At 40.9% G+C, this 19,641-nt stretch overlaps 1 protein-coding gene across 1 annotated transcript in view; it reads left to right on the forward strand.

Moving 5' to 3' along the window:
* Positions 1-19,281, forward strand: part of LOC106608383 (zinc finger CCHC domain-containing protein 24) — a 64,120-nt gene extending 44,839 nt beyond the window's left edge. The window contains exons 3-4 of the mRNA XM_014206298.2: positions 4,132-4,296; positions 11,915-19,281. Coding sequence (XP_014061773.1) covers positions 4,132-4,296; positions 11,915-12,028 — 279 coding nt within the window. The 3' untranslated portion in view covers positions 12,029-19,281. The remainder of the gene's footprint in view (positions 1-4,131; positions 4,297-11,914) is intronic.
* The last annotated feature ends 360 nt before the right edge of the window (positions 19,282-19,641 follow it).

Genomic DNA, 19,641 nt, shown 5'->3' on the forward strand with positions numbered 1-19,641 from the left:
CATAGAGAAATCTACTGCATGGAGCACTGAGGAGTGATGAGTAGTGGGGTTTCTATGGTGTTCAGTGAAGCGCCTACATGAGGATCTCATAACACATTCATAAGACCTACATAATGCATTCAGGGGTGGTCCGTTGTAGCTCAGTTGGTAGAGCACGGCGCTTATAATGCCAGGGTAGTGGGTTTTATTCCCGGGACCACCCATAGGTAAAAATGAATGCATGCATGACTGTATGTTGCTTTGGATAAAAGCTTCTGCTAAATGGCATATATTATTATATACTGTAAGCAGTATAGCAGTACATAGCCAGCAATAGACAGTGTAAGAGCTACAGCTCTGCAAGGAGAGTAGAAGGATGATCAGTCTACTACATGGAGCATTGACAGATAACTTGTGATGGTCAGGAGTAGGGTTCCAAAATTCTGGGAACTTTCAATAAATTCCCTGTTTTTCGCCAAATTCCAGATTGGAGGAAAAAGCAGGAAATACAGAATCCCCCAACTAGTATTTCTGGAGAACCAGAGAATTTATTGAAGGTTCCCAGAATTTTGCAACTCTAGTCAGGAGAGGACATCAGAGTTTTCACAAAGCATCTCAGAGTAGGAGTGTTGATTCAGGATAGGTTTTGCCTTTTAGATTACAATGATAACATATAATGTAAAAACATTTTTTTTTTATTGTCACATACACCATGCAGTGAAATGTATTTTTTTTTTACAAGGTCAGTCATAGTAGTATAGCATCCCTGAAGCAAATTAGGGTTAAGTGCCTTGCTCAGGGACACAGATTTTTCAACTTGTCGGCTCGGGTATTCAAACCTTTCGGTTACTGGCCCAATATGTTGCAAATAACAGATTACATTTGACATATTTCTTTTAAAATATCTGACAGCCTCTGCTTACTGGAGTTAGTTAAAACATTCCTTGTTAGATCGTTTGGAGGGGACTGTCCAGGGCTGGCTCCAGGCATAAGTGACAGAAGCGACATAAGCACCCATATCTCTTAGGTTCTCCGGGGTCTCAACTTACTGTTGAGAGTTAGAATAATACGTGCAAGTTTGAAATTTGGTTGTGCATCAGCAGTTTTTCTCTTGTTTTGACAGTCACTCACAGCCACTCAATTAGCCATGACCTCCGGGGGCCCCCATTGATTTTGTTAGTCACTCTCACTCAGATATCATTAACATGGCATAAGTCATTACAAAATGTGTAGAATTGTAGGAAATTAGCATTAAAACTACAAGAATGTCTCTCTCTCTTTACCATGGCAAAATTAGTAGAATTGCATGACATTTGTTATAAAATACCTACACACCAAATCTCACTTAGGGTCCCCAAAAGGTTAGAGCTGGCCCTGGGACTGTCCAAATAACGTCTTACATGACGTTGTTTGTGATTGTGTCAGAGCGTCGCCTTTAATGCGTATGGACTGCCGGTCTCAGAGCCAGGCCATGTCACCGTTTCCAGCTGTTCTCTCTCCTCATTCCCTCCCTTCTTCCATCTCCCTCTCTCTCTCCTTCTCTGTCACAGAGGGAGATGTTGTGTTGACGGTGGTTAGGTCAATGTCATGTTGTTGTTGAACCCCTGGACAGTAACAGCCTATCATAGTGAGCTGCTGGACAGTGGCAGCCTATCATAGTGAGGCCTTGGCTGCTCGTCCTCAATGACGCAAGGCGCTGGCGTAGGTTTACACTGGACCAGATGCTGATGATTAAGCTTTGCATTACTCATGCTGGATGGACTGGACCAGTGGTATACATCTACCACCTCTCTCAACCCCCCTACACTCCTATACATACACGCATGCACACACACACACACACACACACACACACACACACACACACACACACACACACACACACACACACACATATCTTTCCACCTCCCTACAGACCTCTACACCTCTTTATAACAATGTCTACCCCCTGAGTTCTCTCGCCTCTCTGCCCTCTAACTGAAATCTGGGACCAGCTTTGGGCAATTCCCTCCGCCTTGTAAGAAAACAAGCCTTAACAACTAATCATGGGCTTGGTGGTTAGTTGACTAGTTGAATCAGATGTGCTAGTACTGGGCTGGAACAAAAAAGTGCATTCTTAGGGATCCTTGAAAAGAAGTGTTTGTTTTATTAGACTAGAGTAGGTTGTAGTACACAGGGATTTGCATCTGATGGGTGGGGTTCAGAATCCAACATAACATCAGCCGAACACATCAGCCGTCAGCCAGTGGGAGATCAGCCAACGCCAGTCAAGCTCCCTAATTAGTTCGTTTTGGCAGGACATACGCACGCACAGTGATTTATCCCCGCAATGACATCAATCGTGCTTTGTTTGCGACACTCTAGGGGGAAAATGAGACTTTTACCCCTTGTTGCTGTTGTAGTAGCCTGGCCTAGATGAACCACTGCCAGTATGGTGCGTCACAAATGGCACCCTATTCCCTATATAGCGCACTACTTTTGACCAGAGCCATTTGGGCCCTGGTTAAAAGTAGTGCACTATATAGAGACTATGGTGCCATTTGGGATGTAGACCGTATGAACTCGGTAGTATGATGAGGAGGAGCCCCTCCCAGGGATATTAGCCTCTCGCAAGCTTTATTTCATGGCTGGTGGAGTGTGTGTGTCTGTGTGTGTGAGACAGAGTGTGGCCGAAAAGCCTTCTCCTCGCTCAGTCTCAGTTTCTCAACTCTCCAAATGTTACAATATGCTGCATGCATAGGAAAAATATAAGCACCCCCCAAAAAATAAAGAACAAAAAGGGTAGCATTAGTTAAGTAAACTTTTTGCATATGTCTTTATCTCTTTTGTGTTCTCACCATCTGTTTCAGGGACCTTCTGTATACTGAGTTTCACCCACATGATATCCCCTACATGGCCAAAAGTATGTGGACATGCTTCAAATGAGTGGATTCTGCTATTTCAGCCAGAACTGTTGCTCACAGGTGTATAAAATGGAGCACACAGCCATGCAATCTCCATAGACAAACATTGGTAGCATAATGGCTCGTACTAAAGAGCTCAGTGACTTTCAACATGGCGCAGTCAAAGGATGCCACCTTTCCAACAAGTCAGTTTGTCAAATGTCTGCCCTGTTAGAGCTTCCCTGGTCAAGTTTAACTGCTGTTATTGTGAAGTGGAAACATCTAGGAGCAACAACGGCTCAGTCGCGAAGTGGTAGGCCACACAAGCTCACAGAGCGGGGGGGCCAAGTTCTGAAGCTCGTAGTGCATAAAAATTGTCTGCCCTCGGTTGCATCACTCACTACCGATTTCCAAACTACCTCTGGAAGCAACGTCAGTACAGTAACTGTTTGTTGGGAGCTTCATGATATGGGTTTCCATGGCCGAGCAGCTGCACACAAGCCTAAGATCACCATGCGCAATGCTAACCATTGACTGGAGTGGTGTAAAGCTCGCCGCCATTGGACTCTGGAGCAGTTGAAATGCGTTCTCTGGAGTGATAAATCACGCTTCACCATCTGGCAGTCTGACGGAGGAATCGGAGTCTGGCGGATGCCAGGGGAACGCTATCTGCCAGAATGCATAGTGCCAACTGAAAAGTTTGGTGGAGGAGGAATAATGGTCTGGGGTTATTTTTCATGGTCTGGGCTAGGCCCCTTAGTTCCAGTGAAGGGAAATCTTAACACTACAGCATACAATGACATTCTAGACGATTCTGTGCTTCCAACTTTGTGGCAACAGTTTGGGGAAGGCCCTTTCCTGTTTCAGCATGACAATGCCTTCGTGCACAAAGCAAAGTCCATGCAGAAATTGTTTGTCGAGATCGGTGTGGAAGAACTTGACTGGCCTACACAGAGCCCTGACCATAACCCCATCAAACACCTATGGGATAAATTGGAACGCCGACTGCAAGCAAGGCCTAATCGTCCAACATCAGTGTCAACCTCACTAATGCTCTTGTGGCTGAATGGAAGCAAGTCCCCACAGCAATGTTCCAACATTTAGTGGAACGCCTTTCCAGACGAGTGGAGGCTGTTATAGCAGCAAAGGGGGGACCAACTCCAAATTAATACCCATGATTTTGCAATTAGATTTTTGATAAGCGAGTGCCCATATACATGTGTAGTGTATCTTAAGATACAATCTAAACCTCTCTATTTTGTCCTCCCAGGCACGGCCTAAAGGTGAGGGTCTAACTCCGTACCAGGGGAAGAAGAGGTGTTTCGGAGAGTACAAATGTCCCAAGTGTAAGAGGAAGTGGATGAGCGGTAACTCCTGGGCCAACATGGGACAAGAATGTATCAAGTGCCATATCAACGTCTACCCACACAAGCAGGTAGGACAACGTATGTGTGTGCACGTGCTCATATGTGTGCAGTTGTGCATGGGGTATTTGGGGTGTTTGTGGGTGTTTCTGTGTGTGCGTGTGTGCGCTCGTGAGCTTTTGTGTGTGTGTGTGTGTGTGTGTGTGTGTGTGTGTGTGTGTGTGTGTGATGGAGTAATTTTGTATGTTGTGAAAAAAATATGCAAAGTGTTCTTAATCATTATTAAAAAACATTCAGAATATGGTTTGACAACTCAACCTCTTTAGTCAGGGGTTTGTAAGGGAAAGTGTATAAACGGAGGGGTGTGTTGAAGCTACATTTGTTTTAATGGTGAAATAACAGGCCTCAGCCGGAGGTTAATAAGGTCCAGATACAGGGAGGGAAATGTGGTCACATTAGTGGTCTCAGAGGATGCGTCCCAAATGGCTTCCTATTCCCTATGCAGTACACTAGTTTTGACTATGGTATAGGGTGCTAATTTGGACGCAACTTGTGGCTGCTTACATTTTGTAGGCTGTTCCCAACTTGCCTGATTTGAAGTATAGTAAAAAAAAAGTGCTTCAGAGTAAAGTAAGAGTGCTGATCTAGAATCAGTTTGCCTTTAGGATTACAATGGTTTAGATTATATGGACGGCTGGGACCTGATCCTAGATATAAATGCTCCTAAAATAATCTTAGGTCTTGTCGTGTCTACACTTGACATGCGACTTTTGCTATCAGAATAAGAAGATCGCATTGAAAAGATGGGTGGCTTTGTGGTCTGATTGTGTTTAGATCTGGCTCACCACTTCAGGAGGTGGTCAGGGATGCATTTTGTGTGAATTTCTCCTCAGTCTGGACCAGAGTGTGTGAGCAGAGCTGGAGTGGAGCAAGGAGCAGAGAGTGCCCAAATTTAGTGGAGGGTGGGGCGAGATTCCCAAAGGCTTGAGCATCGGCCTTCTCGCCCGCTCCAATTTCGCTCCAGTAGTGCCCCAGTAGCACCCCACGAGCTCAGGGCATGCCCGGCCCAGTATGCATTTGTAGTCTACTTGTGGGCTGCGGTAACCCCTTGCTTTACCTACTGTCATGGAGTTTGCTAAATATTTTCATAAAGAAACTGATAAAGGAGGAAAATCAAGGGGACTTATGTAACAGTATAGCTTCTGTCCCTTTCCTCGCCCCTACCTGGGCTCGAAGCAGGGACCCTCTGCACACGTCGACAACAGCCACCCTCGAAGTATCGTTAACCATCGCTCCACAAAAGCCGCGGCCCTTGCTGAGCAAAGGGAACAACTACTTCAAGGTCTCAGAGCGAGTGACGTCACCGATTGAAACGCTATTAGCATGCACCACCGCTAACTAGCTAGCCATTTCCCATGGTTACACTTACAAAGATGAGGACCAAGAGCAAGAGAGGGAGTGAGAGGGTGAAGAATCTTTGTGGAATCTGAAAAGACACGTATCTCGAAAGCATGATGGTGTACTTACTACGTGCACATGCTAAAAGAAAGGAACGAGTTGGGTAGATAACTAAGTGTGTCATTGTAGCAAAGTATTTATAAACCAAAAATCTGATCTCTTAAACGTTTCGTTCATTTTTGTTCTATTATCTATACAATAGGCCATCATTTATTTTGGCCCAATAGGCCTGGCATATTCTCACGTTCAAGGAGCTTTCTGTTTTGATTTGGCTTATTTTACCTAAAAAACTTTAGGCCTACCTATAGAAAAATAAAAAATATAACTCTGCATCCCTGCCCAGCCTAGCAAGAGTTTAGCATCCCCAGTGGATCTGCAAATGTGGACAGGATATTCTCTGCTGCTGACCGGCTCTCCAGGCACCATCACATGAGACATGAAGCTACAGACTGGCCAAACTCCTGTTTCTAAAAATGAATTCTAAAAATGAATTCAAAGGCACTAACAAGTAATTGTTCGTTTCATTTGTATTTCATTTTAAGTAAATCACAGCCTATGCACAATTTATAGACTGTAACGATTTAATACAATGAAATGTTTGAATGCTGAGCGCTTTATGTCCCTACCAGCATATTGTGTCACACTCACAAATGCTTCACAATGTATTTCTTTGTAGGTTATAGCCTTGAAATAATTGAAATAATATAGCCTAAATAATTCGTTTTCGTTCCTTCTTAGACTGCCTGTCTGGCTCCTGACCTATTTAGAGTGTTTATATGATGTTTAATATGACATGTAGCCTATTTGAAATGATGTTCGCTTCTTACATTCACCTTTTCATGTTTATTCAAATACTTTTCATTTAAATCCATATGGTTTGGTTTCAACACTTCAAAACCAAATGGTAAGTCCAGGTTCACAAAAATAGATTGGTGTTGGTTAAATTGTGATGTTAATGAATGGAGAGAATTTGGAGTGGTATTTGTTTTCTTCTAGGAGTGCCGAGCGGTTTTTAGCGGAGTGGTTGGAAAGGACATGGAGCGCTGGAGCGGGATTTCCAACCACTCAACTCTGCTCACATGCTCTTGTCTGGACGCAATCAGGCTACCGAAAGCGCATACAGTGGGTGACACATTTTCATTATAATGTTGGAAGAAATACGTTCCTAGCGTGCGAGGAACGTGTTTGCTGGCCTCATAAATGCTAGCCAGCTAGCTAATATATATATATATATTTTTAATTGTTTGGGTAGTTATGCTAACCCGTATGCAATCCCTTTAGCTTTGCTTGCTGGCTAGCTACAGAGGTTAGCTGGCTAGATGCAGTAGCTACAGTAGTTAGCTACTGGCATCCGTTGTTGTTGAGTTATTAACATATTTTACCTATTCCACCGTTTGTATAATGCATACTGGCATTTGAATACAGTGCGGGAATAGGGAATCCGGACACACTGTGGACACGGTAGACACATTTAAATGTAGGTGTATGTAGATGCATGACATGTTCGGAATTCCATGATCAGAAATCTATCCTCAGAATACTAAAGCTGCATGAACTGTCAAGTCTAGACACGGCCTTACACTACTCTGAGACACATTGTGAATATGGGCCCAGAGCTCTGTCACTTAAACTATTCATCTCTCAAAAGCAATAAACTCCAAGAAACAGTTTAACTAGATGTTATAAGTAACTATCCAAATATGTGACATCCAGAATTGTGTTATCATTATCACTATCATTAAATATTCCTTCATTCAATTAACTTGAAAATGTGTAAATGTTTTGTTTGTAGAATTGAGAGGGGAGAAAGCGCTTTAGGCGTAATTCCCCGGTTCCAAACATTACATGTAACTTCCACTCTCAATCTAGTCATAGACTTTCTTTTTTCTACTGTATCATTGACTTGTTTATTGTGTTATTGGCTTGTTTGTTTACTCCATGTGTAACTCTGTGTTGTTGTCTGTGTCACACTGCTTTGCTTTATCTTGGCCAGGTCGCAGTTGTAAATGAGAACTTGTTCTCAACTTGCCTACCTGGTTAAATAAAGGTGAAATAAAATAAAAAATAAAAAATATTTTCATTTCAACAAATTTAGTCAATTCCACCACTTAAAATACAGTTTTGGCTGCTGGGGGCCCAACTTGTAGTTCCCTGGGTCCTGGTCAAAAGTAATGCACTATATAGGGAATAGGGTACCATTTGGGACATAGACCTACCCCGCATACTATGGAAAGAGTATGCATGATTCGCTCTGCTAGCAATAATGCTAAATTGGACAGAAAGGAGATGCCTTTTCTCAAGGAGGCTACATCTTCACTCGCTCTGATATTAAAGGGGCAACCTGGTATTGCATTTCTCCAGCCCAATCCCTCCAAGTGGCGAGGTGAATGCTTTGTTATTGTTGTTGCTTGAATCCCAGATTGCCTCTTTAAACCATTATTGAAAGAGTGCAAGAAAACTTTATGGGAAAGTGAAAGTAGCTGTTGGGCTCTGTACAGTACATTCTATTGTATTTCTCAATAGTGATGATTGGCCACTTTAGCTATTTCTCCCTCCCAGAGTTTGGGATAATCGCCCAAACTCAAATGTATCTCTAGTCGCTACCCACAATTCTTGCACTTTTTGAGATCTGAGGGGGATGGATAGCAATTTGACGAACGGTTATACAGTGTCCTCCATAATTATTGGGACAGTGAAGTGTTTTTTCTTCTTCATTTGGCTCTATACTCCCCACATTTGGATTTGAAATCAAACAATGACTATGAGGTTAAAGTACAGACTGTCAGCTTTAATTTTATGGTATTTTCATCCATATCGGGTGAACTGTGTCACGATCGTCTAACGGAGTAGACCAAGGCGCAGCGTGCGTAGAGTTCCACATGTTTTAATAAATGAAACTCACCAAAAGCAAATACAGACGCAAACGAAACGTGAAGTAATGGTGTGCTCACAGGCACAACACAACAACAAGATCCCACAACTAAAGGTGGAAAAAGGGCTGCCTAGGTATGGTTCCTAATCAGAGACAACGATAGACAGCTGCCTCTGATTAGGAACCATACTCGGCTCAACACAAAGAAATATAAACCATAGAATGCCCACCCCACACCCTGACCTAACAACCTAGAGAAATAAACCGTGTCTCTCAGGTCAGGGCGTGACAGTACCAGTCTCAATGTCAACAGTGAAGAGCCGACTCCGAGATGCTGGCCTTCTAGGCAGAGTTGCAAAGAAAAGGTACTATTTAATGAAGCTGCCAGTTGAGGACTTGTGAGGCGTCTGTTTCTCAAACTAGACACTCTAATGTACTTGTCCTCTTGCTCAGTTGTGCACTGGGGCCTCCCACTCCTTTTCTATTCTGGTTAGAGCCAGTTTGCGCTGTTCTGTGAAGGGAGTAGTACACAGCGTTGTACTAGATCTTCAGTTTCTTGGCAATTTCTCGCATGGAATAGCCTTCTTTTCTTAGAACAAGAATAGACTGAGTTTCAGAAGAAAGGCCTTTGTTTCTGGCCACAAATGCTTATGCCCTAGATACTCAACTAGTCTAAAGAAGGCCAGTTTTCAGCTGTGCTAACATAATTGCAAAAGGGTTTTCTAATGATCAATTAGCCTTTTAAAATGATGAACACAATGTGCCATTGGAACACAGGAGTGATGGTTGCTGATAATGGGCCTCTGTACGCCTATGTAGATATTCCATTCAAAATCAGCCGTTTCCAGCTACAATAGTCATTTGCAACATTAACAATGTTTACACTGTATTTCTGATCAATTTGATGTTATTTTAATGGACAGAAAATGCGATTTTCTTTTAAAAAACAAGGACATTTCTAAGTGACCCCAAACTTTTGAACGGTAGTGTAATTTTTTTAAAGTCATGTTTAAAAAATTATCTGAGCGGTAGATCTCGGCCTGCATTTTGAATCAGAAAGTGATCTTGGCTCAGAAAATGTTGGTTACCACTGGTGTAGGGGACTAGGGGCACAAGTGCGTAGGGGATAGGGCATAGGGGATAGGGGCTAGGGGTTGCTTGCTGCTTTGGATTTGGAAATACAGCTACACTAGGATTTGCATGGATCTTCATCCATTCTTCAATGCCATTGAGGGTTCTACTATACTGTAGCTATGGTCACGATCACAACACCAATAGATCTTCATATAATGATAGAATGCTTCAAGCAATATCAGGCGATTTCATCAGATCAAACCGATGATGAGAATGTATCAAGTCACCATTAAGCTCAGCATTCACAGGGATTATTCTCACCAAAGTCAGTCTTTTAAAACGGCAGAGAAAAATCTCTGTTCAATGGAAACAGCTTGTGGGAAAAGCATGCTCTTTTGTGTGTGTGGTGTGTGTGTGTGTGTGTGTGTGTGTGTGTGTGTGTGTGTGTGTGTGTGTGTGTGTGTGTGTGTGTGTGTGCTTGCGTTCTTGTGTGTGTGTGTTGTGGCTAGCACCACACTCACAGGCAAATTCCACACATTTGCAATGTCACCCACTTCACATATTTCCCCCTGTCAGCGTTTGAGAATGAACCACTAACCCCCAGGTACTGCACACACACACACACACACACACACACCCACACCCATAGCTTGGCTCCAACAGAAAGGACTGAGGGAAATGAATTAAACATTGTGTATTTTTCTTATCTTCTGACGTTGGTATCTGATTCCCAGATACGCTTTAAACTGCAAGTCTTCATGTCCTCAACAGTTCCTGTTATGTGGTGAGGTAAAAAGGTATCCTGACCTGAGCCCTGACCTTCTAAATAGCATCAAATAGTATGTTAATGCTGGGCAGCACATTAGTCCCAGGAGTCTTTGACTGGTTCAGGCACAAGATCAGAGTGAAACAATAAGATCAACCATCACAGATGAGTTACTTTACATTATAGTATTCTGGACCGTCTATGTGCTTCTATAGTTTTCACATTTCATGACTTTTAGACAGGCATCCGGATATCTATGGCCGGATGGAATCTGGTTTTGGATTGAAAGATATGTGTGGCATTCATTCAAAATAAACTAATCATGAAAACAGTTTTATCCATTTAATAAATACACAGACAAACCGGACAGATGCAGTCCTTCAGTCCAAAACCCAAGATGTTTAACTGTCAGATAATATTTCCTACGAAACATATACTTTGTCATCAAGTACATCATATTTTGGAAGCCAAACTTAACATTGTGGGTATGTTTGATATGTATTTCATGTTAAGCCTTTAAAGCTAGTGGCAGGCAGTCAAGGCGAAGGCTGGCTGCATTGTCTTCTTGCTCTGGTCCTTGGCAACCTGGGCCTTTATTCATAATGTGTCTCAGAGTAGGAATGCTGATCTAGGATCAGATCCGCTCTGTGCATATCATCATATTCATTGTGATCTAATAGGCAATACTGAGCTTAGATCAGAGACACTTTATGAATACGGGCTCTGGTTTTGACAAGTTATAGAATCAGTCTGAGACTGTCTGTCTGGAAAAAATAACAGTATCATAAAAAAAACTCTGTAACAACAATGGGTGGGAAAGCAAATGATTGCTGAGGGATTGTATGTGATCGACATCCAACAAACCGTTGGCGCTGAACGATACCCTCTGTTGTCCTTCATATACTTTCCAACAAACCATTACTCCCAGTGGTGTAGCTGGTATTTTCATGCAGGTTTATATCAGCAAACATGTGCCTTGGACCTCTTTCTGGAATTATAGCATGTAGGAGGGGGCTCTGGTCAAAGGTAATGCACTACATAGAGAACAGGTTACCATTTGGAACGTAGACTCTGTCATTATATCGTGTTAGCGAGAGAAGGAGATATGTTAGGGTTATTTGCCTCAGCTCTGAAACCATTAACAGATAGTACGCTGACTCCAGGTCTGAAAAAATCCAGGGTTAGTTCTTGTGGCCTGAGATTTTGGAATACAACAGAGCTGGTTTGAGTCCCAAGCAAACTGCTGGCAGATTGAAGGCTTTGTGTTGGGTGTGTGTGTGTGTGTTTGTTTGTGTGAGTGTGGGTTGAATTGTCAGTGTGTGGTTAGCACCCAGTATACTGTAGAATTGAGGTTATCTCTTCCCCCTGCCATGTTATCACCATTGCAAACTGTTTATATAGTGTGTATACTTGTACGTGATGAGTCTCACTCTTCTCTTTCTCTACCTCTCTCCCTCCCTCTCTGTCATCCATCTTTCTCTACCCCCTCTCCCCATCTCTCTCCCTACGTAACTGTTAGCGTCCATTGGAGAAGCCTGATGGCCTGGACGTCTCAGACCAGAGTAAGGAGCACCCTCAGCACCTGTGTGAGAAATGCAAAGTCCTGGGCTACTACTGCCGACGCGTGCAATAACACCTTAATATATACCCCCCCCTTGCTTCACTCCTCCCCTCCCTCTCATCCATCCTCCTTCTCCTCTCCCCATCTCCATCACCTGTTCCTCATCCCTTCAACACCCCCTCCCCCTCCCTTGTTCCTCCTCCCCCACTCCATTTCCCATCCCCTCTCTGAATTAGCCGGTAAACCTTCTTTTGGGGAGGTTTGTCACAAAAAACAGTTCTTGGTCATTATCCCTACACCTACTGGCCCTTTCTTAATGGTAAAGGAGTGAGAGAAACTGATCCAAGATCTGTACTTAGTGATTAAAAGCCCACAAAGTGCTCTTGCTAAACAGCGATAAAACCCCACAAAGTGCTCTTTTTAAACAGTGAAAACTTGCCTAATAATTGTATGTAAATATCCTCAATCATGACAGGGCCTTATAGCCTTGTGTACCCCACGCAATGTGTGTATAATGTGATATTGTTCTCACTGACAGTATTGCCCTCTCTTTGGTTTCATTACCTCACTTTGGGCTCTGTTGATTTTGTGGTTACAGAAGAGTTTTCCCTGCCAAGTGAAGTGTGTGTGTGGATGTTCTGAGCATTAAAACAGACAGACAGGGCTTCTAGTGATGGTAATGTAACAAAGGTCCCTAAACCTTCTATCGTCATGGGCTCAAGTCGGGGTCAATGTCTGGTCAAAGGTCAACCTATACATTAATAACTGTGAATGAATTATGAATTGATTATTGATTGATTAACTGAGGGATACCGCACCATACATCCCTGGCTTACATGTTATATGTGGTGTATTTATTATTTGTCGTCTGTTTGTCTGTTGTGCAATTTTGAATTGATTTTAACTGGGATATATACAAGTAACTGTCAAAATCTAGGAAACACCAACATAAAGTGTCTTAACAGGGCCAGAGCAGTTTCAATGAACCTTCGCATAGATTCTACAAGTGTCTGGAACTCTATTGGAGGGATGTGACACCATTCTTCCACGAGAAATTCCATAATTTGGTGATCTGTTGATGGTGGTGGAAAACGCTGTCTCAGGCGCCACTCCAGAATGTCCCGTAAGTGTTCAATTGGGTTGAGATCTGGTGACTGAGACTGCCATGGCATATGGTTTACATCATTTTCATGCTCATCAAACCATTCAGTGACCACTTGTGCCCTGTGGATGGGGGCATTGTCATCCTATGGGGGCATAGCCATGGTAGCCAAAATAATGGCAAAAATCATGGCCTGCCCAGCATTTTTATACATGACCCTAAGCATGATGGGATTTTAATAGTTTAATTAACTCAGGAACCACACCTGTGTGGAAGCTCCTGCTTTCAATATACTTTGTATCCCTCATTTACTCGTGTGTTTCCATTATTTTGGCGGTTACTTGTATATGAATGTGTAATAGTATACTGTATGTATGTTTTTATATCAGTATTATTGTGTAACTGCTTCTACTTGTCTATAGAAACTACTTTAGGTTGAGAATCGTTCTTCGTTTAGATGTAGTACAGTGATAATAACATTGATGTTTTGTATTTAACATGCTATGCATTTACGTCAGCAATGAAATTAGTGTTTAGGTATTAATCGAGATTTACAAATTGACCAGCTTTGAAAATTCTTGTCCAAAGCCAAATGCAATAAGAGCCGTTTCTGTTATGATAAAGACTGAATATCCAGTTCCTCTTAGCCAATATAACATTCATATTTAGACTCTCAAGTGTTAGATTGAACCTATCTGCAATGCTGTAGTCTTTTTTGCCTACCTAATTTGACACTTTACTTCCAAATAATCATTTTATTGTAATGAGTTCCTTGAAAAGTAATTCCGTCCTGTACTCTATGTATGCAAACAATATTCTTATTAAGGACTCAACTTCAGTAGTCAATTTGGTGTAGGATGCGGGTAGATTGACATGGTGGATTTTAGTTGATTAGAACTGGTATTTAATCTGGTATATACAGTAAATAAGTAATCCTTATGCATTTCAAAGTGGTTCTATAGTATACATATTGCATTTGCAAATTCACATCTTTTGTAGGACTCACAGCTGGCCAATAGAGCTGTTCCAGTCTTGTAACGCTACTTTAAGACAGCTTTATTTACCTAGAAATATGACAGTGAATCGAACTAATATCTTTTTCCAAGGGGTTTGACCCCTTCATAGTGTGTCAAACAGGTGACAGCAGTAAAGGATGTCTGGGGAGAGAGAGAGGTGAAGGGATGTAGGTAAGATTAATATAATGGTTGGTGAAGAAAAAATAAGTGGGAAAGTTGTCTTGTAACAGACATAGCCATGTTTTGTTTATCAGAGGAGTTTTGTAAGTGTGATGATGGATTACGTTTACGTTTCTGTGTGTTTGATACCACATCATGATTTAAACATTAAATAATGTCTTTAATAGAGGAGGTAACTAACTATTATCTCTGTGTTAAAAGATATAGGCCTATACTTTAAACTTTATCGTTGGAGAATCTAGAGGGAAGAATATCTTTGATCTAACATTTTGTAACATTAGGTATTGTTGTATTTTAGGGATAGAGGTTATTGACACTTTTGGAACATTTCTGTTGTGAGTATAGCTGAAGAGAAGTTCGCTACCAATTTTCAAAGCTGAGGTGTATTTTTCAAATCAAACACATTAGCTTCTCAAATATTTAGAACGTGTTTAATGGTTCTATAAAGGTTGAATTAATAGTTGTATATTTTATATTATCTTAAAAGTACCAATGTGCCTTGTAAAAAGAGAATAATTATTTTGAAAAATTTGAAGGAAATGAAATAAGAGGAGAATTGAACTTAGTAGTTTGGAGCTGGATTAAACTAACTCTGAGGTAGTGTTTTGCCAAGTCTGATGCAAGTTCAAGATGGGAAAACAATAACCTTACCCCATTAGAACTGAGAAGTTTCAACTGGCTAATGTCTTCCTCAACACCATTTTTTTGAGTTTGGACGCAGTAACTGAAGCATCTGGCAAAAACAATCACACACACTGTAGCTAGTCTGTTGTCATGGAATCAACAATGATGTTATTTTGAAGTCAGTACACTAATGTGAATGAGGTTTGCACTAAAAGCTGTATACCTCATCCTCGTTCTCCGGGATTAAATCAGATCTCATTTGGGCTTTTAAAGGCGATTGCCGATTGAGACGATATGCAGTGTTTACTGTGAATGGGATCTCCACAAATGCGGGAACATTGCCTTCTAAAGCTGCAATGCCTATAACTCGTGATCGTGATCGGATTGAATCCCGTCCTTGAGATGATAGTCTGTTTATGACTTAATGATTGATTTAACAAACACAAGTAGGAGTTTAGTCTGTTAACTTACATATAATGTGTGGATACTGAACAATGCCTTATGCATAATTTGTCAAAACTTGGACATCACACTCAGTTGGTTTTAGTTATATGGGGAGGTGAAGGATAGTTAGCCTGGTTCCAGATCTGTTTGTGACTCTTGACAATCCCTATAGTCATTGTGACAGCACAATCAGATCTTGAACCAGCCTACAGGATAGTAGTCTACTCATAAAATATTAGGCTTTATAATAGTGAGGAGATGCATCATAGCCATTCTATGGATATTGTATTATCATCTGAACAAAAAGGGTTTATTTAATCATATTTGATGTGAATCGTGTATTGATATAGAGGGTTTCGTTCGTGATTACAGGTCATAGCAGATTATTATTTTCTCCCCACATAATGTTGGGATCAATTCTATATTTTCAGTACTGTAGCTAATGCTATTTATCTGTTTCTCTGTCATATCTAATAAGTGTTATAAAACCAACTACAACCGAGCAGAACACTGCTGATATCCTATCTTTACAATATATTCTAGTCTTTATTCTCTTCCCAACAGTAGTGTATCAGTATATTGTATGTTTCCATTAGCCATCTCCGTTAGCTTGGGTATTAGCCAAGTAAAACTAGGACTAGATACAATCAGATCAAGCGTTAACCAGCGATAGCCGACAGCTGCACAGCTGATGTGTTGGAGGAGTCGGAGGTGTAACTGCATTGGAGCTGTCCAATCAGTGAGCAGCTGCTCTTGATCATTGTCACGAAACCACACCCATCCCACTTGCGTTAGAAGATCAGAACGAGAAAGTGTAGGCTATATAGATGAAATAATTATGCTCAAATTGAAAATCATAAAAATAAATAATGAGGGCCTCCCGAGTAGCGCAGTGGTCTAAGGATCTCTAGCTGTGCCACTAGAGATCCTGGTTCGAGTCCAGGCTCTGTCGCAGCCGGCCGCGACTGGGAGACCCATGGGGCGACGCACAATTGGCCCAGCATCGTCCGGGTGGGCCGGGCGCAATCTACGCTGACACGGTCGGCAGTTGTACAGTGTTTCCTCTGCGGTTGACTTCCGGGTTAAGCAGGCATTGTGTCAAGAAGCAGTGCGGCTTGGCTTTTATTCTAAATGAATAAAAATAAAAAAGATTTCTATCAGCCTAATCGAGGTGTAGATTACATCTCACATTCCAGTCTTCGAACTTGTGAACAAGGCTGCATGGGATATCTCTTACTGCGACTCCTTTCAGCCAATGGCAATGCCATTCTCCATTCTTTAGGTACACTATAATGCCAGGAGCGGCTTGTGGATTTGACAACTAACTCATTTCCACCTTCGACACCGCCAAAACAATCGCTATGCGGATGACAGCTAAAGCAGATCTAATTGAATAAAACCCCTAAAGTGCTAATACTGATCAAAATCGATATGCATTAGGCTTATGAGTGCTCTGACTTAAGGAATATAAGGATAAGAAAATCCTTAAGAATATAAGGAATATCATGAAGAATATAAAGAAAATATAAAATTGCCCAATATATTTTTGTGGGATAGTCTGATTCCGTCCAGACAAGTTTGTGAAGAAGCCATGTGTTTGAGATGGCGTTACGAGTCAATGGAAGCAGTTCATACAATGTGTTTACGTATTTAAAACGTATACAAATGCTTTTTCAGATGTGTTTTTTGTCTTGAATTTAGGGCTGGATTCAATCCGTATCGCAGAAGATCAGCGTAAAAATGTAAAGGTCATTTCTGATTGAGCCGACATAATCAGCGTTTAACGTGAATGCAGTCTCCACGAACAGGGGAACATTACTTTTTAAATGTAATCTGCGCTATAATGCGGAGCTTCCGTGATGCTTCTGCGATAATGATTTAATCCAGCCCTGACATATACTTGACTTTTCTAGTTCCTTTTCAGTATGGGTTTGTTATTTTCTATGAAAGATTTGTGTATTTTGGAAAAAATACTTTATAGATGTAAAAAAAAAAAAAAAAGAAACTCGTTATTTTTCCCTGAAAAATACATTTTACAACTGACTGTTTTATGTATATATTAGATGGCCATAATTTTTAAGGATCTTAGCTCCTCTGAAATGTAATGCAATTTTTAAGCTTTCTATGTGAAAAAGGGCCTATATTGCTGAGAAACAAATAAAGCGGGAAGAGTTTTTCGTTGATGTTTTACAGTGATCTGAGGGGTTTATCCTACAGAAATATTTATGAAAAGATTTTTTACAACACTTTTTTTTATATAAAATAAGCAACAGTTACACTAAGAAGGAAATATTGAAATACATAGATTAAAAAAGTTGGTACATAATTATGAACACCCTTTACTCAATTATAAGCCATTGTGTGTGGGTTTTTTTTGCGGTTAGAAACGTTATCAGTATTGCATAACCCAGAATGATACCCAAGTGCTTTAACTAATATGTCAGAGTTACAATTTGTGTCCTTTGAATAGCATGCATTCATGTTGTATTACGAGTATTACATTATTATGAAAATGGCAGACATAATTACCAATGTTTTGTTATTAAAATTCTATATCATTGATTAAGATGTTACTAGGATAAGCAATAATACTGTTGTGTTAACATGCAGAAGAAATCATCTTTATATTTGAATGACTGATACTCGCCACTATATAAGCACATTCAACTGTGAGTTCTAGTTTGCCAAAGCAGCTACAACACGGAACTATTGTGAAATAAACATTTTTATTCATAGTGTTGTTAAACCTGGACTCAGGGGTAGACGTAACATAGTAAACATAAATCTGTCTCCCTCCGTGTAATATAATATCTTATGTTTCGTATGGTATGTTACGAATTCCAATTTGTTGTGGGTAACGTTAGCTAGGTGGCTAACTGGCTATAGTTAGCTAGGCTAGGGGTTAGGGTTAAGGTTAGGGGTTAGGTTAAAGGAAGGGTTAGCTAACATGCTAAGTAGTTGCAAAGTTGCTAATTTTCTAAAACTGTCTGTGATGAGATTCGAACACGCAACCTTTGGGTTGCTAGACGTTCACGTTATACGCCTGCCCATCCACCCCGACCAACCACCCTACTTTCGTTTTTGCCTAAAGTAAGCTTCTGTCTCATGTAGCCATACCAAACGTAACATGTCATACTAATTTGAGTGTCCTGAATTTATATTTAATATGTTACGTCTAGTCTATGAGACCAGGCTGTAGTTCAGAGTGTAACTTACTTTATGAGACAAAATTACTATTATAGAGTTTGCATGTGCATGTGTTTTGATTTTAAATGAAAAATGTGTATTACTTTGTGCAATGTATTTAATTTTAGCACTGTAACGTAGTTGGCTACATACTGTAGTGGGCTACATAGAGTCAGTCCTTAATAGCACCCTATTCATTTTATAGTGCACTACTTTTGACCCAGCACATAGGGCTCTGGTCAAAAGTAGTGCACTATTTAGAGAATAGGGTGCCATTTGGGATGTACAATAGTCTCAGCATTCTCAACAACTTCAAATTGATTGTTACTAGTCATAAAAATGTATCGTTCACTGATAGTGTATACCAATTTATACATACTAACTGAATGTACTGTTTTAACACTTAAGTGGTCGATTGGACATTCATGTTTGTTCTTTGACGTCTGTAACGTTTTGAGATTGTATGCTATAATTGGATTGAGTGAGTTAGGATGATGAGTGAGAAGTTGTTGTGGAAAAAGACAATAACACTTCTGTTGCAACACGTCCCTGAAATGGCATTCCCAAATGTGCCTTATTTGTTAGTTAAGAAAACAACAAACTACTTTCCCACTGGGCACAGACATCAATTCAACATCTATTCCACGTTGGTTCAGCGTAATTTCATTGAAATGACATGGAAACAACATTTATTCAACCAGTGTGTGCCCAATGGGTTAGTGCTTTAGTGCTATTAGGAATTTTGATGAATAAAATAAATGTTAAATTCGAAACATCTGGATAGTGTTATTTTTCAGTGCATTGTTGAATTTGTACTATTCCATATACTGGACTGCGGGCGTTCCTTCTTAGTTCACCTCGCCCACTGAAAAGCTAGATAGAATTTCACCATATTGCTTAAATACAACTATCCAATCCTCGCAGATCTACACAAGTACCCAGGGGTTAGGGATCAGGGGCTACTATACATCAATGCAGCTTTAGGGCTCTATGCAATCCGTAGCGCTGAAGATCCGCTGTATAGCACAATTGACAATTATGTTCCCGTGGTCGCGGAGACTACATTCATGGTAAACGCTGCATACTGTATGTCGGCTCAATTGGAAATGACCTTTACATTTTAACGTAGATCT

Source organism: Salmo salar, chromosome ssa01, assembly GCF_905237065.1.
Source record: "Salmo salar chromosome ssa01, Ssal_v3.1, whole genome shotgun sequence".
Taxonomy (NCBI): Eukaryota; Metazoa; Chordata; class Actinopteri; order Salmoniformes; family Salmonidae; genus Salmo; species Salmo salar.